The following is a 26014-nucleotide window of genomic DNA, read 5'->3' on the forward strand; positions in this document are numbered from 1 at the left end:
ATAATCTTACAATTCAGTTATCACCACCATTGCATAGATGAAAACTAAGGCACAAAACTCAAGTAAACAGATCAAGGTCACTTTATTTGGAAGTGGTGGGTCTAGGGTTTGGCCCACACCTGACTGACTAGTGCTGCCTTTCAACAAAATGCATGACAATCAAAACAAGGCAACAAACAAACAAACAGTTATTGTATTTAATCACTCATGGCACATAAAACACAGATCTGTTTGGTTTATATCCTAAGAAACTGTGTCAGTCTAAAAGGAAACAAACTTTGAAAATACTCTCCTAAATGATCTTTTCCTACATTAGTCATCCCATTCTACCTTCTTTAAAACTCCCTGAACATTAAATTTATAAAAATCTTAGACTTGTATTTTTTTTTTGTCTTTTTGCCTTTTCTTGGGCCGCTTCCGCAGCATATGGAGGTTCCCAAGCTAGGGGTCGAAACAGAGCCATAGCCACTGGCCTACGCCAGAGCCACAGCAACGTGGGATCCGAGCCGCGTCTGCAACCTACATCACAGCTCAAGGCAATGCTGGATCCTTAACCCACTGAGCCAGGCCAGGGATCGAACCTGGAACCTCATGGTTCCTAGTCGGATTTGTTAACCACTGCACCACGACGGGAACTCCTTAGACTTGTATTTTTTAAGGATGAATCCGTAAAGAAAATACACAAACCCCATCACTAGTAACAGTTCCCGAAGACCAACTCGAGACAAAAACTGCTATCTTTGTATAGAGACCCTAAATTCTAAGATTGTGATCAAATGGTCAGCAAAAATTAACCAACTAATATTCATAAGCTATTTGTCCTGGTATAAAAATCTTTCCCAGGTAATCAAGTTTACAGCCTTGCCTTGATCCTGATCATTAAGTATATGTTTGGTAAAAATAAGATCTGCTTCTCCAAGGATTAACAGACTAGACTGTCTACTGAAGAAAAATAAGGGAGCTATAACGTGAACCCTATGCTCCATCCATCCACCACACCACCCAGATAAAAATAATAAATACCAGAAGGCATAATGTCCCTTTGGTCTAAATAATGGAATATTCTCAGTGTCACTGTCAGAATTCCTTCCTTACTAAAGAAGAGCAAAAGATAGTCTTCGTTCAACACCAGACTCTTCTCAACTGATGACTTAATACTCAATTTACTGCCCACTTACCTATTCTATTTTGTTCTGTAATTGTAGCTCTAAGATTCACACCATTTCACTATTACTCATAGTACTTAACACAATGTTTTGCATATGGTACAAACATTACTTTCAGTGACTACACTCTTTTACCAAAGTTTTTGAAAAAGCTCTGGCAAAATTTTGTTTTATAAATTCCCTTAAGGCCTTCAAAAAAAAAAAAAAAACCTTGTCAAATCAATCAATATTTTCTTTAATAAATAAGTAATTTCATAAAAAGGTTGAATTAATATTTACAAAATTAAGATTTCTGACTCGATAGGTAAAATATCATTTCAAGAAGCATATATATTAGAATTGAGTGCCTCAAGAGTCTAGAATTCTGCTGCCCTAACAGCATACATTTGGAATCAGAAGACTAAGCGTTATTTAGTCTTAAGGTTTTCAAACATTTGACTGTGTCCCACTACAAAATATGTATTTATTTAGTATCACAATTGAGATTACACATACATATACATAAAGTTTCATGAAGCAATATTTCTATTTACTACATGTAATGCACTCATTTTTTTCCCTACTTCTTCTTTCCTTTCCTCTCTTTTCTATCTTTCTTTAGATGTTGACTGCAACATTCTAAACTGATTTGATAAGCCTAATGGGTTGTCACCTGCCAATTGAAGAATACCGATTTGCTTCATCTTCTCATTTTGCTTGAAAGGAAGACTCACAAAGATTAACTGGCTTGTCCAGTATTATAACCAGTTAATAAGTATAGGATAAGAATCTGGGTAATTTAAGTAATTCCCAGTTCACTATTCTTTATACACCCCAGTTTATTATTCTTTATACTATACTGCTTCTACTAGTACTTTCTCTGACAAAAGGAGATACTGCATAGATAAGAAGAATAAAATAACAAACTCATTAACTGAACCAACAAACAAAAAGAATTTATATTCTTTCTTACTTAGTAAAGCGGATTTCCAGATGAGAAGTCAAATATTCTCGTGGGGTAAATGTATGTTCCCAAACCACCATGTTTGGTACATAATTTATAGAGAAACACAACTCAGAAAGTGCAGTGTGCAATTTATCAAGGCTGAAAAATATTAACAAGCATAAAATAAAAACTTTAACATTTCATCATAGCAATAAAAAATTAATTTTATAAACATATTGGACCTTATTTGGGGATAACTATAGAATTCAATTTTTTCTCTCTCTTAAACTGACAAGTTCAAAATCTTTAAGGGTATCACTAAGCATGGAGAGCAATTTTCTAAAGATGGCATCATTTGTTTCTTCATTCAGATGAATGACTTAATATATATGAATGAGCGTTTTCTGCACTCATAAAGATAATCATTTCCAATTCCTGTCGTACTTTCTGTTGTGGAGGAAGAAAGCTGTCTACAAAATGGCAAGAAGCTTGCTCAACACAGGAAGCAAAGAAGTAGGAAATTTACTCTCAACAAAAAATATTCACCCATTATTGCTCATCTCCTCTATAAACAAACAAACCACTGAACACTATCTAGTATAATATACCTATTTTGAAGTAATGATATCGGGTATTTTCTAATACATGACAAGATGCCAAAATAGTCTCAAACATCTGATCTTAAATAAGCTGAAAATTATAGATTGCTTATAGGATATCCATGCTCCCAAATTTTTTGACAGATTCTTGGCCTTTAATATTTAGCTTATAAAGACAAATGACATTTATTACAGGAAAAATTCAAAAATCTATATTTTGGGATGAAGTAATAAGCACTAACTGGCTAAGCAAGTTCACAAAGGCAAAAAAAAAAAAAAACAAAAAAACCCTGATTGGGAAATTAAGAATCTACAATTACAAGAATTTCCTCAGTACTAATATCATACCAAAAAAACCACTCTTCTACCTATAACAAAAAGATACAATAGTGGATGGCTTACTTTGTCACGACCAGCCTGTTTTTCCTCATGCTCTCAACTCCTGGCTTTTCTCTTTCAGGTTCCCCTTTCTTACCAGTCTGCTTTTTTGACTTCTTATTCACTGCTTGACTGATGGTTTTGGCACAATGCTTGGGCAGTAACTAAATTTAAAAAGAAATAAAACCTTAGACTGATTACTTTAAAACATTAACTACTGAAATAAACCTTATCTAAATCCAGGCCATGTGGCAAATATGTTAGCACTAAGAGTAGAGGTATTAAGTGGGAGGTAGAGTTTACCTAGCTAGCTTGGAGAGCTCACTCAGCTTGATGGAAAACAGAAACAAGTAAATCTTGTGTGAAGAAACACTTCATAGAGCTACAGCTAAAAGAAAAGTTAAAAAATACCAGGCAAGTCAGGAGTAAAAATGAACACGTTACTGAAAGGAAAATGGCCTAAGAAGACCAAAACTATAGGCCACAATGTGTTGAGAATCCAGTGAGAATGACTAGGTAATGGAATGCAAAGTGCAGGGTAGAGGGGCTTTAGCTACCAGAAAGGGACTTGAATATCAAGCTAGAGGCTGGATTTTACACCATAAGTAATCCTAAGGACAGTGGCAATTTTTAAAAAACCTAATAATGGAACTTCACAGTAAGAGGTAATGAGATTTACTAAGAGTTTGAGAATTTTAAAAATGAAAATACTAAAAAAAAAAAAAAACAAAAAAACAAAACTAGCTAAGAGATCATTTTCTTGCCTTCATACACAGTTTTCCTACCTGTAAGGAAACATTTAACATTTATTACCTGGTCACTAAGAGTACACTGTTCAGTACAAATATCAGTGATGAGATTTCGAGCTTGTTTAGCCATTTCATCAAGGAACATATTACATAAGGAAAGACTTCGATCTCCAATATGATGTCGCTGTTAAAGCAAGAGAGTAACAATAACAATAATAAAAATTATAAGAAAGTAGTTTGAATTAAGACACCTTTTAAATAAACATCAAAAAGAAGGCTCAAGTCTATTCTACGATAAGGAATGAGGGTGGGAGATGTTATAGATTTCTTTTATCTCTTATAACAACTAACCTATCATACTGTATTTGCACATAATTGACATAAAATAAGTACTTGGTGATTACACAAGTAAAATATGGTTGAAAGGAATCTGAAAGAACCAGTATTTTCTTTAACAAGAAAAACTATTATTTTCAAATTCCAGTCTCATATCCAATTCTTAAATACTAAAACACCGAATATACAATGTGAAAGAACAGATTTAGAGTAATATTTTCTGACCTCACCTGATTATATTATATGTATATATATATATATATATACACACACACAGTATAAAACAGAAAAAAAGGTCATATATTTAAATAAAATCAGCAGCAATCAAGTCAATAAAACTTCACAAGGCATTCAACTAACTCCCCAAAATCAAATTCCCCATCCTGGAAGAGAAAAAAAAAGCTGACCATGCATGTATTTTTCTGAACATAATAAGAGGAAAAAAGAAAATTATATCTAACTTTGAAGAGATTACATATGCACATGTAGCTGCATACACTCACTCAAATCCATCTATCTCTAGCTACAGAATTCTAGTTTTGGTGGGTATTTAATAGGTTTAAAAAGTTTTCCTTGTCAACAGTAACTGAAATGTTAAGTATATAATGCTGGACAATTCTACACTATACATTTTTAATACTTTACAAAGAAATAGATTTTTACAGGTTTTCCTTCGCTGATCATCCATAATTACATAACAAACATGTAGACAACACAAATTCTATGCTAAACAAATGTAAATTAATATAAAAGAATATAAAAATATTTAAACATGTAAAATAACTGTTCCTCAATCTACCATGATACCTTATAATGTATTTTATTTAAAATGTCTTATACGAGTTCCCATAGTGGCTAAGTGGGTTAAGAACCCAACAAGCATCCATGAGGATGCGGGTTCAATCCTGGCCTCGCTCTAGGGGTTAAGGATCAGGCATTGCTGCAAGCTGCAGCATAGGTTGCAAATGTGGCTCAGATCTGATATTGCTGTGGCTGTACTATAGGCCAGCAGCTACAGCTCCCACTCAGCCCCTTGCCTGGGAAGGAACCACTGCCGCATGTGTGGCCCTAAAAAGAAAAAAAAAAAAAAAAAAGCCTTTTAAAACTACAGTTAGAAGCCAGACTAAAAAGGATCTATAGGCCAGATCAATTAAATAATCGTTCACTCAACTTAAGGAAAGATTTCAAATGATAAACATTTGGGTTTTGTTTAACCAAATTCTGACTCCTTAAAGGTAAAACATATCCCTTGCTATCACTTCTCCCTGAAAAAAATATGGAACCAGCACTGCCTCAAACTTACTGGACTAACTTATTAAAATACAGATTTCACTACTATCCAATGGCTCAAAAATGCTAAGACTGGAAAGCAAAACTAAGGTTTCTTAACTTTGGCGGTATTGCTAGGTACCAAAGATAATGGCAGAAACAGAGAGACCACTTAGGAGGCAGTAACAATCATCAGACAAAAGATGACATGGCTTGTACAAAGGTAAGAAGAGGTATAAGTCTGAATATATGAGAAGGTAGAGCCAAAAACAGAAAAGGCCCCAAGTTGGGGTGGATGTGGAAAATCAGTATTTCTATTCTGCACATATTAAACTTCAGATGGCTAAAAAAAAATCTAAGTTACAGCAGGATATAGAGAAAATCTAAACTGAAGGGAAAAGTCTGGGCTACAGATACAGATTTAGAAGACATTAGCATATGAAAGATTTTTAAACAATGAGACTGGAAAGACTGAGTGAACCACTATACTGGATGGTACAGTTATAGCAACACAATAATTAACTTCTTGTTGGTACTGGCTGTCCCTATCTGGGAATTCTGCTGACCTGGAAGGGTGTGAGTTTTTATTTATTTATTTATTTTTTTTGTCTTTTTGCTATTTCTTGGACTGCTCCTGTGGCATATGGAGGTTCCCAGGCTAGGGGTTGAATCGGAGTTGCAGCCACCGGCCTACGCCAGAGCCACAGCAACGCGTGATCCGAGCCGCGTCTGCGACCTATACCACAGCTCATGGCAACGCCGGATGGTTAACCCACTGAGCAAGGACAGGGACCAAACCTGCAACCTCATGGTTCCTAGTCGGATTCGTTAACCACTGCGCCACGACAGGAACTCCGGGTGTGAGTTTTGAATCTAGTTCAAAAGATACTATCATTTGGCAAATTCTTTTTTTTTTCTTTTTTTTTGCATTGCCTGAGACATGCTTAATTTCCTAGGCCAGGATCAAACCCATGCCACAGCAGTAACCAGGGCAACAGCAGTGATAGCACCAGATCCTTAACATGCTGAGGCAGCAGGTAAATTCTCTGCAAATTCACTTTAAGTACTCTAGCTTAAAACAAGGCCTTAGCATTAAGAAATTGTTCTAGAGGCCTATTCTATCATATTTCTGATCTAAATGAGATGCATAGCTAAAACTAAAATTATAAAGCAAGACTGCACTGAGAACTACTAACTGTGTACACCAACCAACTCCAGAGAATCCCTTTCATATTCCCAGAATGCTTCACATATATTTCTACCACAGCACAAAAAGAAAAAATTGTAATTATTTGGTAAGAATTGAGTCTTACCCTCTTAAGGAACCATAACTTTACCAACTAAAAGAGGCAGAAACATTAAAATAAATGATACGAGGTGATGGTAATAGGTAAAATAATGATGTAAAGTGCTACGACAATATGGTAAAGGGGAGACAAATTCTAACAGGAGAAATGCTGAAAACTTTTTTGCAGGAGGTGGTATTTAAGCTAAGCACTGAAGAAAAGTACATACAACAGGTAAAAATGTAGTGAATTTTATGTACAAGGAAAAAGACTCTAACATGACGAAAGTAGATGAGTAAATTAGTACAGTTTATATAAGGTGGTCTAGTTACTCTAGAGAGTGGAAAGTAGAAGACTGTGCTTAATACAGTAGATAAACAAAATGTGGTATATACATATAGTGGATGATTATTCATAAAAAGGAAGTTCTGATATATGCTATAACATGGATGAGCCCTGAAATGTTATGTTAAATGAAATAAGCCAAACATAAAGAGTCAAACATTATATGAACTCTCTAGAACAGGCAAAGTCAGACTGACAGAAAGTACACTAGAGTATACCAAGGGTAGGAAGGATGGGGAGTTACTGCTTAAGGGCATACAGAGTCTCTGGTTGGAGTGATGAAAGTTTTAGTTATGGATAGTGGTGGGGTTGCATAACATTGTAAAGGTAATTAAAGCCACTGCACTGTATGTTTAAAAATAGTTAAAATTACACATTTTTGTTATATGTATTTTTTCTTTAAAAAAAGAGAAGAATGGGGATAGAGATCAAATTGTTGAGGATTTTAAATGCTTGGGAAATTTTTACTTTCTTGATATGCAATGGAGAATGACTGACAGCTCTTTAAGAAGGAAAGAAGCACTCTGGTGGCATTGTGTTAAAGGCAGAAATATTGAAGGAAGAAAACTAATTAGGAGTATGTATGAAAAACAGTGTAAAGCTGAACTATAATAGTGACAAGAGCAATGGGAAGTAGAGGATGAATTCAAGAACTGACACCACACAAAATAAAATTAAGAGGACCTGATGAGTAACTAATGGGAAGAATGATGGTGAGGACAAAATTAATAGTATACCCTAGGGGTCATGATTGGGGGAAAAAAATCTATCAAATCTAAAAAAATCTATAAATCTATTAAAATTGGTGGTGTTATATCCTCACAGGTATTAATCCTTAAAACACTCCCTAATAAACTTCCTGCAGGCTCAAAGTCTTCTTCCAATGGAATGCTGAAAAATAACCTCCAATAGATATTACCTAATGCTTAAAGATTACTAATTCTACTGCTATCTCTAAGTTTCTCCTCTACAAGTTCTGCAGTTCTAAGGGACTCAAAACTAAGTTAAATTATTACTTTTAAAATTACTATTTAATTTCAACATATATTCATTCTTATATTCACAAAGTGTTATTTCTTCCTGAAAGATTAGAAGAAATACTGAGTACATTTTTGATAGATACTTGGTACTTATAAAACTACTGAGTAGTTCAATTACTTAGTAACTGTGTGTGCCTTTATGTGAATGTCTTAACCAGCAAATCTATATTTTGCCAATTATACATCTATTAAATTTACAAGTCAGTGAAATTCCTCTTCGAGATGTTTGTTTAGTCAGTAATTTCTCTGTTCAATTATCAAGTCTTTTCAAAAATAGTTTTAGAAGAAAACTAAGCATATAAAAACTAATCACCACATATAACTTTACCATAAATGTTAATACCTGACATTTACTTTAATAAAGGTAATTTCAAGTAACTGCATGATTTATTTTTATAAATATCTATGTACATTTATTCATTCATTCAAAAATATATTTGTCTATTATACCTATATCATATATATATTCAAGCATTCTTCTGATTCTGCAGAGAGATGCATTAGGTGGGCGGCTAGATTAGATTCCATTTGGTCAGCTATATGTTTGGTACAGCTTATTCTGCATACCATATAAATCACAGTACTATGAGATTACCTCTTCTGGACACAGTTCATGTGTGCAACTCATAAAATGAGTGCAAAGTAGTGGAAATGCAATTGAGTATCTTGACTGAGAGGGTAACTCCAAACATTGCTGAAACATCTTCTCAAAAGCACGACTATAAAAACTATAAGTAAACAAATTAAAAATTAGAATAAAACATTTTATAGTTAAAAATAAAATTTTATGATACAATAACTTACAGTTAATTTAACTTGATTCAAGTGAATAAAAATTACCAACTGTAGTATTTATTCTCTTAGGAAGAGAATATTTTTCCAGAGTTCTCTCTTACATACCAATAATCATTTCAGAGTAATAAAAATATTATTTGTATAACATTAACACATTTTAAATAAAAAAAGTTAAAGAGAAAATAAACCATATCAATGGCATATGAATATATGACATTCAAATCTTACATCATCAAATTTTATCAAAGCTAAGTCACTATCAATTGTTAAGAAACATCATTATTTTATGTACCACTAAGAAAAATACTGTCAATTAAACAATTACACACCATCAATTTTAAATTACTTCCAGATTTAAGAGGTGTTAAACCTAAAAGAACGTGAAGTGATAAAATATAGCACATCTTGGAATAATAAGATAAACAGAAGCAGTAAACATGTCTTTATTTTGGATATGACAGACAAAATAAGAATATGGTTAAGAGAAAATATGGATAAAAATTGGATGACTGAAAATTTGCAAATTTTAAACATTACTCAAAATGTCTTTATTCCAAGAAAGAGAAGAGGAATTTCTAATTGCTATATACTCTTTTGCAATAGAAACCTTTCTATAGCCCAAACACCCCTAAACATAAAATGTTCATTCCATTTTCTTTCCAAGGTAGCTTTCAGGTCAGATAAAAGGACAGGGTTCAAAATAATCTTAAAATTCTTAAAACTTGTTATGTAATGATGGTGTTTCATGAGTTCCTTTAAGAGATCCCTTATGCCTTCTCTGTCTGGCAATTTGGATTTCTTCTATAATATTGCTAGTTAAAGTCATACTAACAAACTAAAAAAAAAAAAAATGTAGTTTTTTTCCCCTAAAAAATAAAAGCAGTGAGCAGCTTTTCATAATGATCTCTGCTCAAAAAATGGAAACTACTATCACTATCCACTGAGACTAAGTCAGCATTTTAGCAATAAAGTAACCTACTAGTTTATTCCCTTCAACTGCCCTAAAGGGGAAAAAAGGTCAATAAGCAGAAACAGAGTTGATACTGTACAGTTTTGGAGTCAGAATACTTAAGTTTGAGTCCTGACACTACTATTTATTAATTTTATCACAATCAAGTTCATGTATTCATTTAAACATTTATTAAGTACCTACTATGTTAGACACTGACAACAAAAACATGATCTTTCTTCAAGAACTGCCTTACATGGGAAGAAAGAAGGGACAAAAGTTGTAAACTACTAAGTACAACAAAAGAGCTATATGAGTGAAGCAAAGGAGAGCAGAGCATAATAGAGGAAGCAGTCACATCATCATCATCTTAACATCTGACTTAATACTACAGAGTAAAATTATTCGGTATTTAATTTCCAATATTTGCTCTATTTGACCGATCCCAAACCTTTTTTATTCCTTAGTCTAATGATGCAATTTGACGTGACCACTTTTTACCTCCTCAAAGAAAGTTTAAAAAATAAATTCACATCAGTAAGAGCTGATCTCATAGAGAATTAAAAATAGACATAAAGTTCCAACTTGGTAAACTTCATTTTGTTGGCAAGTTGTCCACTATTCCCTTTATTCTTAAGTGTTTATTAATGAACTGTCTTCAGCACTACACTAATGTAAAATAATCAAGAAATACACCTCTGGCTTATAAAAATTACAAATTCTGATTTAAAGAAAACTACAACATACCAAAATATGGAGAGATCTGATGTTTCCACCAACATTTCCACCAGCGAATCTACCATTTTCGTATGAAAAATTATTGTATTCATCATCTTTCCAAGTTCTCTGTGATCTGAAAGACTAAGTGAAGCCTTAGAGACACTGGTATATGCCTGTAAAAGTAATGCAAAAAACAAAGGTACTTTAGGTAATGACTTTAAGTATAGACCAAGTTTACAAGAAAAAAAAGCAAAACCTCACTACTGAAAAATACTTAAAGTTATTATGACATTGTATGAGCAACATCTTTTAAAAATTGTCTACAGTGACCCAAACTTGAAATTACTACCAAGAATTTCTTTAGATAAACTGAAATACTGTCCATAAAACAGAATCTAATACATGGGTCACTCATCTTGAAACCCCAAAATAAGTGGTTACAATATCAAAATCATAAAACAATGTATTATCATTGTGACTCAACTGAAAGAAGTTTTCAATTTAGTTCAAGAAAAAACATGTATAAGAAATGATAAGATGAAAAGTACTGCACGTGTTGATTCAGGGAGGTTTTAGATCATACTGAATCATTAAAAACTGGATAGCATAATATACTGTACTAACTGATGGATTCTAGAAAAGTGATAAAGACAGTAAAATTACTGCAGGTTAACCAAAACGGTGATAGGTCTTAATCAAAACCATCAGGATAGGTTGTGAGGGAAAGAAATTCCACTAAAGAGGTACCCACTCACGGAAGGTGGAAACTTGCCCATGGATGGTGGACATTTCAGAAGAGCAGAGAACAAGAATAAAAGGGGTGCCTTCAGAACACACTGTTCACTATGGCTATAGCTTGAGTGCAAAGAAGAGAAGGGTAATGGTGAAGGATGAGATTTAACCAGATCATATAGACCACTGTACATCATGTTAAAGAATTTAAACTTTTGGGTGAACCACTGAAGGTTCTGTGTGATGGCTAATTATCATTCAGAAAGATTATTATTCTATGTGGAGGGAGAAACAAAGAGAAGTGGAGAGAAAGGGAGCAGGAGGCAGAGATCTGTTAGGAGGCAGTGGTGGCAAAAATACAGACAGGATTATGATGCAGTCTACGGAGGTGTAGCTCAAAAATGCTTAATCTGGGAATGACTAGATGTGATAGGCAACAGAATAATTACAGACGATGGCTAGAGTTCTTCTGGCTTTTGGAAGACATTCCTTCACGAATCTCAAGTGCGCCTATACACTCTGCTGGATATGCCAAGAATGCAAGGCCCAGACCATTCACTACGCAGGCCATTTCTCAGGGTTATATTTGTAGCAACCAAAATTGAGAAATAAGGTAACATGTCCCTCTAGAACAAAGAGTAAGTGTGCTTACTGTTGATGATAAAACAGAGGGTCCCTCAAACTCAGTTCTCATTAGCTGCAACACAAGCCCAATTCATACACAGCATTCATCTGGGTCTCTCTACACTGCCCCCATGAGACATGGAAGCAAGAAAAAAATAATGTATACATACTAATGCTCATACTGATGTTTAATTCCTGTGCAACGAATTAAGTCCTTTGTCTCTGATCCAGGAGCCCCCTGTTGTTCTGCCAGTATCCATGAAGCAATAAAAGACTAAATAATTATTGCCTTTTAAGTAGGATAAAAATCAGGAGTTCCTGCTGTGGTTCAGTAAGTTATGAACCCAACTAGTATCCATGCTGATTCAGGTTCAATCCCTGGCCTCATTCAGTGGGTTAAGGATCTGGCATTGTGTGAGCTGCGATGTAGGTCGCAGCTGCAGCTCAAATCCCATGTTGCTGTGGCTGTGGCTATGGCTGGCAGCTGCAGCTCCAATTCCACCCCTAGCCTGGAAAACTTCACCATATGCCACAGTTATGGCCCTAAAAAGGGGGGCGGGGGGAGAAGGTAGGATAACAATCAAATCTCAGACTTTATAATGGTGAAAGGTCACAAGGATGAAGCTACCATTCACTAAAATAGGCATATCACAAAGCAGAGTTTTATATTGTTGTCTGTGTCTGCCAGTAAAGTGGAGAGAATGAGGAATACGATAGCAATATTCTAATAGCAAGATATATTCCAGACATTATATATTATACTGTTAGACAATTTAAATCTGATAGAAATTCAATTTACCTTTCCTCAGTTTTAAAGTACAAAAAGGAATCAGTAGTGGCCATGAGATCAATAAATATTACCATTTGACCCTCATTTAAAAAATTCTAAATTGGCGCAGTGGTTAACAAATCTGACTAGGAACCATGAGGTTGCGGGTTCGGTCCCTGCCCTTGCTCAGTGGGTTAACGATCCGGCGTTGCCGTGAGCTGTGGTGTAGGTTGCAGACGCGGCTCGGATCCCACGTTGCTGTGGCTCTGGCGTAGGCCGGTGGCTACAGCTCCGATTGGCCCCCTAGCCTGGGAACCTCCATATGCCGCGGGAGCGGCCCAAGAAATAGCAACAACAACAACAACAACAACAAAAAAGACAAAAAAGACAAAAAAAAAATTCTAAATTGAAGTATCACTGGTCAGATAAAATGGATGGTGACAACATGAGATAATTTAATTTAAAACACTCATTTGAAATGCTGGACAAGAATGGAAGGAGAAATATACATTACTAAATAAAGAAGAATTGGTTTAAATAAACGTCTAAGATATGAAGAACCCAAGTAAATTAGAAGACAGAAGAGAAGCTATGGGGGAATGAGATAACTTAGGGAACAGAAAAAAATGGCATAGAATATATAGAGAGGAGAACTCTTCTTTTAAGACTAAAAAGACTCCAGTGAAGGCACAAAGCACATGCTAACTTTCTTTCAAAGGCTTATCCTTCTGGCCCTGCTCTACTCAAGAACTGATATATACAGAGCTATACATCTTTCTCTGGCCATATGCTTAGACCTAATGTTTGTCCTTCTACCAGATAACTGGTCAAAGTGAGATCATTCATATTTTTGTGAAGATATTTCCCTTTTTGTAGTAATACCTTACACTAAAAAGTCTCTTTATCTGCCTTTTCCTCAAGCTATTTTCCTATTCAAATTCTACTCACCTTTCAATGTCTGGGTAAAACATTGCTTTCTCTATAAAGCCATTACTAGTGATTCCAACTTCAAAAAAACTTTCTCCTTCCTAAGAAAACTATAATCAATTGATAATCATACTCTGTCAGTGTATCTTTTAACTTAAGCTTTTAGATTTTAAACTGCCATTTAATTTTTCATTATCTTTTATGCCTTGTCTCCATATCCAGATTTATAAAATACTCATAAGAGGATTTATACTCTTCTACAGCTTTATACAACACTGCTCACAATATTTTATCTCCTGAATCCTCTGGTCTTGTGTGTGGTCTTGGAACCCCCACTGATGACCTGCTCTTCATCATCTATGCAAACCTCCTAGATTTTGGACACTGTGTCCCACCTGCACTTTTGCCCTCTTTTCTTAGCCAAGACTTCTCAGGCTTGGTTGTATGTCCCATTCTTTTCTTCTTTGGTATGTTCTGACCTATTATCACTAAAAAATAAAGAGTCTATTATGCAATAAAAAGCAGCTGAATGACTATGTCTCAATGATAGTTAAGAGCAATTTTTTTTGTATGTACTCATTATTTTTACTTATTTATTATTATTATTATTAAAGTATAGTTGATTTACAATGCTTCATCAAGTTCTGTTGTACAACAAAGTGACTCAATCACACACATTTCCCTGTGCTGTTCAGTAGGATCCCACTGCCTCTCCATTCCAAATATAATAGTTTGCATCCAAAAATGTTATGGTTGAATTGCGTACCTCAAAAAGATATACTGAAATTATAGTTCCAAATACCTCAGCATTTAATACTTGTATTTGGAAATAGGGTCTTTATAGAGGTAGTCAAGTTAAAAATGAGATCATTAATCCAATACGACTAGTGTCCCAATAAAAAGAAAAAATTTCGACAGAGAGATATACAAAAAAGGAAGACGATGTGAAGAGAGAGAGCAATACTGTCTTCATAGTGTTGCATCTATAAGCTAAGGAAAATAAAAAGTCTCATTTAGGGAAATATTGCTTCTATATTCCTAACGCTTACCCAAATGCTTTATATTCTGCTATATGATTGCACTGAACAAAGGTAAAATTCTCAAGTGAATCCTTCAAATGAAAGTTTAATAACCCTGGAAATATCTAATAAAGGTTAATTTAAAATGCATCTAAATCTAAAATTCTTTGAAACTAAATGCTAGTTTAGGCACTCCCACAAACTGAGTGAGAGAATGAAAACAGTTCAAATTCTGTGACAATGGCTCTCAAAATTTTTAATGTGTATATCCTTTGGCAAATATCCTTCTATTTTCATTCATTTTGTAAGCTCTACTTTTGTATTGTTTCATAGCATTTTTTAAAACAAGGGAATGTTAATTTCTAAACTTTAACTGGAAGAAAATAATTGATAATATATACACACATGTTTTAGAATGATAGTATCTCAATTATTCTTCCCTAATCTCCCACTAACCAGCTCTGCAACCTCAGGCAAATTACTTAATATTGTAGCTTAATTTACAAAATTACAATTTCTAAAAAAAAAAAAAAAAGGCTGCTATAGAACACAGGACAAGAGTCAGAGAAGTGCCTATTTATTTTAACATTAGAGGGAAAGAACGTAAGCAAAGCAAAAGCACCTCAAGGAACTAAGCAGAATGCCAGAAAAGTATGCTCTTTCTAGGAGTCCTTCCTGAGACTGTATAATCTAAAAATCTCTTCCTTAAACACAAAGTGTTTATTTTTTTTACCATTTAATTAAAATATTTTTAAATTTTTTTAAGTTGCAGAACAGTATACAGTATCATCTCATTTAACAGGTTTCAACATCTAAAAGGATACTGTATAGGCCAATTATTACAAGTGAATATTTCTGCGGAATGAAACTAGGAAATGTGAGAACTTTCAATTTCTACTTTACCTCTGGATATTTTGACTTTTCATAATGAGAGCATATTATTATTTTAAAATATATATATTTCTGAAATATGCAGCCAGTGAAAATATCATGCCAGTTTTCCCATTGCTGGCAATACTTAAGGGGCTCTATCATTAAATCTGTAGTACATACAAAGATTTCAGGCTTAAATTTTTTTTTCTTTGTTTTTAGGGCTGCACCTCCAGCATACAGACATTCCCAGGCTAGGGGTAGAATCGGAGCTGCAGCTGCTAGTGTACACCATACCAACAGCAACATGTAATGCAAGTCACATCTGTGACCTATGCCACAGCTTGTGGCAATGCCAGAAAGACAAATACCATATGATATCACTTATATCTGGAATCTAACATACGGCACAAATGAACCTTTGCACAGAAAAGAAAATCATGGACTTGGAGAATAGACTTGTGGTTGCCAAGGGGGAAGGGGAGGGAGTGGGATGGATGGGGTCCTTGGGGTTAATGGATGCAGACTATTGCCTTTGGAATGGATTAGCAATGAGATCCTTCTGTGTAGCACTGGGAACTGTGTCTGGTCACTTGTGATGGAGCATGGTGGTGTGGGAGAAAAGAGCGTATGTGTGGCTGGGTTGCCATGCTGGGCAGTGGAAAATTGACAGAGCACTGTGGACCAGCTGTGGCAGAAAAAAATAAAAATCATAAAAAAAAAAAAAGACACAACCAAACTCACAGATACAGACAACAGATTGTGGCTGCCAGAGGCAGGGGAGTCAAGGGTAGGTGAAATGGGTGAAGGTGGTCAAAAGACACAGACTTCCAATTACAAAATAAATAAGTCCTAGGTATATAATGTACAGGTTGGTGACTACAGCTAATAACACTGAATTGTATATCTGAAAGTTGCTAAGCGAGTACATTTTAAAAGTTCTCATCACAAGAAAAAACAGAATTTCTAACTATGTATGGCGGTGATATTAACTAGACTTACTGTGGTGATCCTCCCAAAATATACACATTGAATCATTATGTTGTATATCAAAAAATAACATTATATTATGTATCAATTACATCTTAATTTTTTTTTTCTTTTTTTTTTTTTGCTTTTTAGGGTCACACCCACTGCATATGGAGGTTCCCAGGCTAGGGGTTAAATCAGAGCTACACAGCTGCTGGCCTATGCCACAGCCACAGCAATGTAGGATCTGACCTACATCTGCATCTGCAACCTACACCACAGCTCACAGCAACACTGGATCCTTAACCCACTGAGTGAGGCCAGGGAGCAAACCCACAACCTCATGGTTCCCAGTCGGATTTGTTTCTGCTGCATCACAACAGGAACTCCTACATCTTAATTTTTTCAAGTTTCTTCTAGGAGGTAAAGACTGTGGTTAGTCCTAAATAAAAAATCTTTTCACTAGGTATATAACAATGAATATTTTTTCATATTGTTATGTTTTCATGTTAGCTACGGTATCCAATAACAAAAGAGAATGACAATGAAAATTGTTATGCTTACCTGTAATCTAAACCAATCTAATCTCATTCCTCTGAAATCAAATACTTCCCCATCTTCAACTACAATAATAGAAAAAAGATTACAAAGCAAATTAAATGTTTTTACAAATCTAAAATCACATTTTAAAATTTAAGAGCTAATTCCACTTCTGGGCATTTATATACAAGAATAAAAGCAGGGTCTTGAAGAGATATTTGTACACCAATGTTTACAGCAGCATTATTCACAACAGCCAAAAGGTGAAAATAATCAAAAAGTCTATCAACAGATGAATGGATAAGCAAAATGTGGTATATATACACAATAGCATATTACTTGATCTTAAAACGGAAGCAAGTTCTATCACATGAATGCTACAACACAGATGACATTAAGGATAGTATGCTAAGTGAAATAAGTCAACAACAAAAAGAAAAATACTATATGATTCACTTAGTTGATGTATCTAGAATAGTGTAAGTCATAGAAACAAAGTAGAAAAGTGGATGCCAGAGGTTGGAGGGGAGGGGAGAAAAATAGGAGTTGCTATTTTATAGCTGTAGAGTTTCAGTTTTTCCAGACAAAAAGTTACTAATATTGACTGTAAAACTATGTACGCAAGTACACTTAACACTACTGAACTGTACACTTAAAAATGGTAAGGTGGTAAATTTCATGTTATGTTTACTTTACCACAATTTAAAAATAATTTAATATCTAAGAGTGAAATAATTCTCATATCCTATAAAGATGATGACAAAAGAGGAAGTTATGCTAAGAGAAGGGTAAGTACACACTTTTCTTAAACTCTGTAATTCTCATTTTGCTTACATGTCAATTTAAAGAACCTAAAATACAGCATGAGGAATCCCATGAATAGAAATTCTAGATAGTATGCTGAATTTCTGCAAAATAACTTTATGTAAACCAAATATCATTAAGCAAGTTTATAATAGGTTCATTACTTGTGGTAAAGATTGATAAAACTAAAATTTATCACTCAGAAATTTTCAAGATTTCTGATAACTTTTACATAAAGATTATAAAACTAAAACATCATACCAATCTCTCGGAATGGAATATTCAACTAATGGAGAGGCAGTCTGGTATATGACATCAACTTTTGAGATTGACTGACATGAACTTAAGTTCCTATTCTAGCACTTAGAAGATATCTGTTAGAGTATGAGCAGATCATACTAAATAATCAAGAGGTTAATCCTCAAACCCTAAGTTTCCAAATCTGTCAAATAAATGTAATGACAGCTTTTTAAAAACTGATGCGGATTAAACAGGATAATATACAACATCCCTGCCCAGACTAAGCAGTTTATTAATGGTATCCATTGTTGTCAAAGGTAATGCCTGGACCACGTATACACAATATTATGATATGGGGGTGCTCATTTTCCTTTTCTTTCTTTTTTTTTTTAACTACAAAATGCCTGTTTTCCCACCACTGAATAATAAGAAATGTCAAGCTATACTTCATATGATGTTTATAAACAGCATCACACATTCATTTTGGAAACCTCTGCTTCAGAGAAAACAAAGTTGAAACAAAAGAAACAGACTAAATATGTCCAAGAAATTAGATAAGTAATTCCATAAAAATTAACTTTTAAATCCTCTACTTAACAATCAAGTTTGAAAACCTGTTTTTATTTAAAAGACCTACCTTGTTTTACACTTAGAGAAGTCATAGTGTTAACAAAAGAGGACATGATAATTGATTCATCTTCAGGACAAACAGAAAGATTCTGAAAAGGAAATAAAAAATAGAATAATGTCAAAAACACCTGGTTGGGAAACAACTCCAGTGGGTGGGTAAACAAACTGGTATATCAATACTATGTAAGGAGTTCCGTTGTGGCGCAGCAGAAACAAATCCAACTAGGAACCATGACGTTGCGGGTTCAATCCCAGGCCTCACTCAGTAGGTTAAGGATCCAGCATTTCCATGAGCTGTGGTATAGGTCGAAGACGAGGCTCGGATCCTGTATTGCTGTGGCTGTGGTGTAGGCTGGCAGCTATAGCTCTGATTAGACCTCTAGCCTGGGAACCTCCACATGCTGTGGGTGTGGCCCTAAAAAATAATAATACTGTGGAATAGTTTTGAGCAAAAAACAGGGATGGAATGTTGATTCACACACATGGATGAATCTCAAAAATATTATGCTAATTGAAATAAAAAACAAAAAAATTGTATCATGATTATTTCATTTTTATGAAAAAAAAAATTTTTTTTTGGCTATGCCCATGGCACACGGAAAATTCCCAGGCCATGGATCAAACCCTTGCTGCATCTGCAACCTAAGCTGCTACAGTGAAAACGCTGGTTCCTGAACTGCTGTGCCACAAGGGAACTTGAAAAAAAAAATTTTAAAGGCAAAAAGTGATAAGCAGATAAGGGATTGTTGGAGGTTTAGAGGGTATCAACTACAATATGTACAAGAAAACTTTGAAGGGTTAGAAATGTCCTACATCTTGATTAGTGGTAGTCACATATATGTACGCAGTTACCCAAATTCAAATAATACACTAAAAATGGGTTATTTTTATCATATATGAATTTCACTTCAACAAAATTAGGACCAAAAAATCCATTTCAATCAAGCTAAAAAAGTGAATATTTGATAAACTACTAATTTGAAGATGCTAAATCATAAATATTTTAAAAGATGGATGCAGAGTTCCCTTCATGGCTCAGCGGTTAACGAACCTGTTTAGGACCCATAAGGATGCAGGTCCGATCCCTGGCCTCAGTGGGTTAAGGATCTGGTATTGTCATTAGCTGTGGTGTAGGTCACAGATGTGGCTCAGATCCCATGTTGCTGTGGCTGTGGTGTAGGCCAGCAGCTGTAGCTGTTGTTCGACCCCTAGCCTAGGAGCCTCCATATGCCACGAGTGAGGCCCTAAAAAGCGAAAAAAAGAATGCTTAGCTCACAAAAATCGTAAGTAATTTTAAAACATGAAGACCTATATAACAATGTAAATGTACATAACGTCCCATACCGTAAACTTAAAAATGGTTGCCTGGTAACTTTTATGTTCACATATTTTAAGACAATTAAAAAAAATTAATACCGGATTAGCAATGAGATCCTGCCGTGTAGCAATGGGAACTATGTCTAGTCATGTACGATGGAGCATAATAATGTGAGAAAAAAGAATCTGTACATGTATGTGTAACTGTGTCACCATAATGTACAGTAGAAAAATGAATAAATAAAAGGTAAAAAAAAATTAATACCTATTGCAGTGAACAATGTTAACAGGTTAATCTTAGTTCTAAATTTAAATCCTAGCAAATGGTTAAAAACACCACGCAGGTACTTTACAATAGCAGTGGGTGGTAAAAAGCTTAGGTGTTTAAGACTTGAGTTCAAATACTGGCGCTATTACACACAAATTGCATGACAATGATCAAGTTACAGAGGTCTGTTTTTCTTGAACAAATAATGATAACCATACCTATCCGCAAAAAAGTTGTTGTACAGACAGAATATAATATACTATCAATACATTTGCCAATTATTACTATTATTATTATTATTATTTTGCTTTTTAGGGTTGTACCCAGGCCTATGGAAGTTCTCAGGCTAGGGGTCGAATTGGAGCTGCAGCTGCCGGCCTATACCAGAGCCATAACAACTTAGGATCCAAACTGTACCTGTGACCTACACTACAGCTCATGGCAACGCTGGATCCTTAACCCACTGAGTGAGGCCATGGATTGAACCCTCATCCTCATGGATACTATCTGGGTTCATTATCACCGAGTCATGACAGGAACTCTGCCAATTATTAATATTAGTGTTATTATTGCTGCTACTACTACCATTATTATAATTCCATTAAAAATTACAAAATTAATTTTCTCGGTATTGTTAAAATCAGTTTATATAAAAGACATGGAGTGACAGAAAAATTTTTAAAACTTTAAAATAAATCTGTAAAATTTATGAATAAATATCCAACTAACTATAGCAAGTTTCATGAAATTAGGAGTCTGGTTTACTTTTTAGATTGTGATAGCATGGTAGCCTCTGGTTTATCTCCTAAGTAATCACTATTAAAAAAAAAAAAAAAAAAGGAGTTCCCATTGTGGCTCTGCGGAAACGAACCTGACTAATATCCATGAGGATGTGGGTTCAATCCCTGGCTCCATTCAGTGGGTTAAGTATCCTGCGTTGCCAGGAGTAGAGGTGTAGGTCGCAGACGCTGCTCGGGTCTGGTGTTGCTATGGCTGTGGTGTAGGCCTGTAGCCCTGACTTGACCCCTAGCCTGAGAACTTCCATATGCCACATATGCAGCCCTAAAAAAAGAAAAAAATTGCAGCAAAGCACTAACACTCTAGGGATAAAAATCAACTATTCCATTTTCCTTTTAATAGCCATTCTAGAAAGGAAGCATCTGAGCTCCATCTAGTGGACAAAAGAAGGACTACATTAGTTTAGGATAGTAACCTACAAGCTATATAGATAGACTTCAGGGTAAACAATTACATAAACAAATTTTTTCTTATTTGCATTTTTAGCTAGGTTTGAAAAAAAATTAGCACTTTAAAGTATGGTAATTTCTCTGGAAAACCAGTAGTTTTAGAGTGGTCTTAACATAAAGAGAATTTGTGCTGTTCTTCCTTTGTACTGTATGTATGTAATAGTATAGACATCTATGATTTTATAAAATGAAGAAAGTATTATTTTCTTTAGTCAATTAATATAGAATAAAAATAAATTTATATTGAGATTTAAAAAATTAAATCAAGAAATTATGGAAAGCAAAAAATGAAAAAAAGCTAAGACTAAAAATCAATAGAGAAAAATCCAAAATGAAAATTTTATAAATTGAGGAGTTCCTGTCGTGGCGCAGTGGTTAACGAATCCGACTAGGAACCATGAGGTTGTGGGTTCGGTCCCTGCCCTTGCTCAGTGGGTTAACGATCCAGCGTTGCTGTGAGCTATGGTATAAGTTGCAGACGTGGCTTGGATCCTGTGTTGCTGTGGCCCTGGCATAGGCTGGTGGCTACAGCTCCGATTGGCCCCCTAGCCTGGGAACCTCCATATGCCGCGGGAGCGGCCCAAGAAATGCCAAAAAGACCAAAAAAAAAAAAAGAAAAAAGAAAAGAAAAGAAAATTTTATAAATTGAGGCATCTAGATGAATTTTTTTTTTACTAGCTATTTTCTAACACACAATGCAAAAATATTTTTCTTCTGTTTTCCCTCTAATACTTAATTATCAATTATAATGTCTCCAACATCTCTTCTTCATCTCCATAGCCAATGTGCAAGTTCCAGGCTCTCAATAGCTTTCACTTACCCTAGTGTAGGAATTTTTCTTCTGGTCTCCCTGCCTCCTCTCCCTTGGCCTCCAGCAATCCAACATCCACAACGAGCTAGGGTGATCTTCTTAAGTATTAAATCTGATTTATAACTAACCCCCTCTTTTGCAAGGCCCTCTGTAATTTGGTTACTGTACACCTCCACCCCCAAGAAAAACAATCATTCCCCGCACTGTATTCACTATGACCTTTACATACACTTAAGCATAACACCCATCAACTGGAATACAACTAAATTTTCCCCCCCTTTAGATAATGACCTCCTTGACAAGATAAAACCATGACTTATCTATGCCTGTATCTTCATCACCTGGTATAAGATGACATTTCATAATTGTTCACTGAGCAAACCAGTTACCAGAAAAGAGAAAAAGGAACAAAAGGAAGAATAATATGAGGTAGTTTTTACCTGCACAAGTTCATTGAGGACAACAGCATCAAAGCCAGAAAGGTACTGCACGTAATATCTTTGCATTACAGGTCCATACTTCCTTACATGTGCTCTAAGCTCTTCCATGTAGAATATTAATTCAGCAATGTGCCTTTTTCAAAAATTCAAGAAAAATATTTTAAAACATAATCCACTGTTTTCAAGGAAAATATGAAATGTCTTTGATATTGCTACATTGTTTTTTCCTTAGAAAAACTATTGTCAAGTGTTTAATGTCAACAACTTTTTATATTATTTCATATAAATAAAGAAATCATGAAACCAAAAAAAAAAAAAAAAAGCTAAGACTGAAAAAGAGGAACAGAGGAAAATCCAAAGCAAAAATTAAATTAGGACAGCTCATAAATAAGTCATTATAATTGTAAATTAGGGAGTTTCTGTTGTGGCTCAGCAGTTAAGGACCTGACTAGTATTTATGAGGATGAGGGTTTGATTAGTGGGTTAAGAATCAGGCGTTGCCGCAAGCTGTAGTGTATGCAGTTCGCAGATGTGGCTAGGATCCAGCGTTGCTGTGACTGTGGCATAGGCCAGCAGTTGCAGTTCCAAATGGACCCCTACCTAGCCTGGGAACTTCCATATACCACAGGTATGGCCCTAAAAAGCAAACAAATAAAAAAGAAAATTAAAAAATAATAAAGAAAATTAGATTAGGAAGAAGTATGATTTTTTTGTATGCTCTTACTTCTTTTTTTTTTTTTTGTCTTTTTAGAGCCGTACCCACGCCATGTGGGAGTTCCCAGGCTAGGGGTCAAATTGAAGCTTCAGCTGCTGGCCTACACCACAGCCACAGCAATGTGGGATCCAAGCCGCATCTGCGACCTACAGCACAGCTCACGGCAGCGCAGGATCCTTAACCCACTGAGTGAGGCCAGGGATTGAACCAGAGTTGGGTTCGTTAACTGCTAAGCCATGACAAGAACTCCTGTATGCTCTTATTTCTGATTCATTTATATAACTCCTATTAAGGGACTGTGGCCTAAAATTAGAGAAAGATATTACAAATGACACACTCAGTTACAACTCTATTCCATTAGGATTCTTATTCAAACTTTTGTGTGGTAAATAATTTTGAAACATGAATTTCATAAAAAATACTACAGCATGAAAACAAACAAGATTTCCAGGACTACCTCAAACATTAGAGAGAAAGTATTTAAAGCCCCTATTCTAAGAAAGTTGACTTTGCATTCTAATTCATATTACTTAACTATGTATTATAAATATTCCCTCCATTATGACAAATATGAAAAGCCCTAAAAAAAAACATTTTCAAAATAATTTTACTTTAGTTCCCAAATTCTAAAAATACACAAAAAAACTTTTTTAATGTTGCTAACTTACTTATCTATAAAGTCATCTGCACTCTTCTTTGGCATGTTATCTGCATGACGAAGGAGCCAGATAATTTCATCACGGGCAAAGGATAATGCCATAAAAACAAAAAGTGCCTGATACACACACACACACAAAAAAAAACAGTTTACTTTCATGCAAAGATTAAAAACAAAACCTACAGATAATCTTTTTCCAAGTAAAAAGTCTCTGGCAAGACCTTAAAATATCAACTTTAAAAGACAGAAATGAGAGAACAGAGGAGAACCTCAAATTATTTACCAGGGAAACCAAGCACATAAGCAAGATACAAGAAAAATGCAGAAAGGTGATTTACAAATGCCAAGTCAGCAAATTCACTGTCAGCGAGATATAAAATCTTCTTATGTAGTCTCTGACTGAAATTTCAGAAAAATTTCAGAGAAGAAATTTTTAATTTTTTAATATGGCACACTTGCTGTAGTTGAAATAATTAAATCATTTACCTTGGGACCTAGCAAGCCAGGCTGATCAGAGAGGACAGTAGCCAGTTCTTTCAGTGCAGACCTTAAAAACTTGCGTCTTTCTCTGTGCATTGAACCACTATAGGGAAAGACATCCACCATTACAATTTATCTATTTTGACTAAAAATACTGGCAATTAAATAACATCATTTCAGGGTCAACTTTCAAAGTTTTCCTAGGAAGAAGAAACCTTTATAAATATCACCTATGTGTTTGTCACTAAATGATTTCCCAATCTTTTCTTTATCCTTACCTTTCTTGTGCTGCTTTTGTAACCATGTTTCTTCTCTTACTCTCTATCAAAATCCTACACAAACTTCAAGACCAATCCTTCAAGAACTATCTCCTGGGAGTTCCTGCTCTGGCACAGTCTGCTGAAGATCCAGCACTGTCTCTGAGGACGTATGGGTTTGATCCCTGGACCAGTACAAAGGGTTAAGGATCTGGTGTTGCCACAGCTGTAGCACAGGCTGCAGCTGCAGCTGCAGCATGAATTCAATCCCATGATACAACACATTAATTTTAGAAAACACATTAAAATCCAACCTTTACCTATGTGACTTTAGGTTCCACCTCTCTAATTTTCAGCCTCTCATCTATAAAACAGGAATGATAATACCTGACTCAAAAGACACATCTTCCATAATATATGGGTAAATTTACAATGTTAGCATAATTCTAATGACAAGCTCCCTTTTAACTGACAGTAATAAATTCATCTGGTAATATATCTAAAAAGAAAGGTTAATGATATTTTGGCTATTTTAACTACACAGGGTTGCTTGCAAGGAACATTAACCTCAAGAGAAAATGTCTATAAAGTACTTTGGCATAGGCTACCAGCTGAAGCTCTGATTCAAACCCTAGCTTGGGAGCTTCCATATGATGCAGGTACAGCCCTAAAAAGCAAAAAAAAAAAAAAAAAAAAAAAAATTCCAGTATCAATCCTACAGCCTAAATCTAAATTCTAAAACTTTTTATGGTTTTGTATTTTCATCTATGACAATGCTGCTCATCTTTTCCCTGCCTTAGAAAAATACTGATGGGTTAGATAATGTTATCTTTATATTGCCTAGGCTCTTTGGAGAAAATATTCCATGTAAGTATACTAGACATAACAATTAAGATGAAATATCAAATTATTTCATGAGAAAATTGAAAAATTATTCAACCATCTTAAAAACACTAATTTCTAATTTAAGTCATCTATATATACAATTATAAAATATATTTACTAAAACTTGGAAAAGGTATGGGATTAATATACTTTGAAAAGTAAATACCATTTGGGAGAATGTGAGGATATGTCAATTTTCTGATGTAGTACAAAAATCATAACTTGCAAAATATTAGCACCAGAGCACAGTGGCAG

At 34.8% G+C, this 26014-nt stretch overlaps 1 protein-coding gene across 1 annotated transcript in view; it reads right to left on the reverse strand.

Moving 5' to 3' along the window:
* Positions 1 to 26014, reverse strand: part of NCKAP1 (NCK associated protein 1) — a 99526-nt gene that overhangs the window by 25412 nt on the left and 48100 nt on the right. Inside the window, exons 11-20 of the mRNA XM_047773023.1 lie at positions 24624 to 24720; positions 24148 to 24254; positions 22765 to 22897; positions 18689 to 18770; positions 17032 to 17090; positions 10585 to 10730; positions 8689 to 8821; positions 3882 to 4001; positions 3093 to 3232; positions 2119 to 2250 (exon numbers count right to left, since the gene is read on the reverse strand). Of these exons, the coding sequence (XP_047628979.1) occupies positions 2119 to 2250; positions 3093 to 3232; positions 3882 to 4001; positions 8689 to 8821; positions 10585 to 10730; positions 17032 to 17090; positions 18689 to 18770; positions 22765 to 22897; positions 24148 to 24254; positions 24624 to 24720 (1149 nt within the window). The remainder of the gene's footprint in view (positions 1 to 2118; positions 2251 to 3092; positions 3233 to 3881; positions 4002 to 8688; positions 8822 to 10584; positions 10731 to 17031; positions 17091 to 18688; positions 18771 to 22764; positions 22898 to 24147; positions 24255 to 24623; positions 24721 to 26014) is intronic.

The sequence above is a fragment of the Phacochoerus africanus genome, chromosome 3 (genome assembly GCF_016906955.1).
Source record: "Phacochoerus africanus isolate WHEZ1 chromosome 3, ROS_Pafr_v1, whole genome shotgun sequence".
In the NCBI taxonomy this organism is placed as follows: Eukaryota; Metazoa; Chordata; class Mammalia; order Artiodactyla; family Suidae; genus Phacochoerus; species Phacochoerus africanus.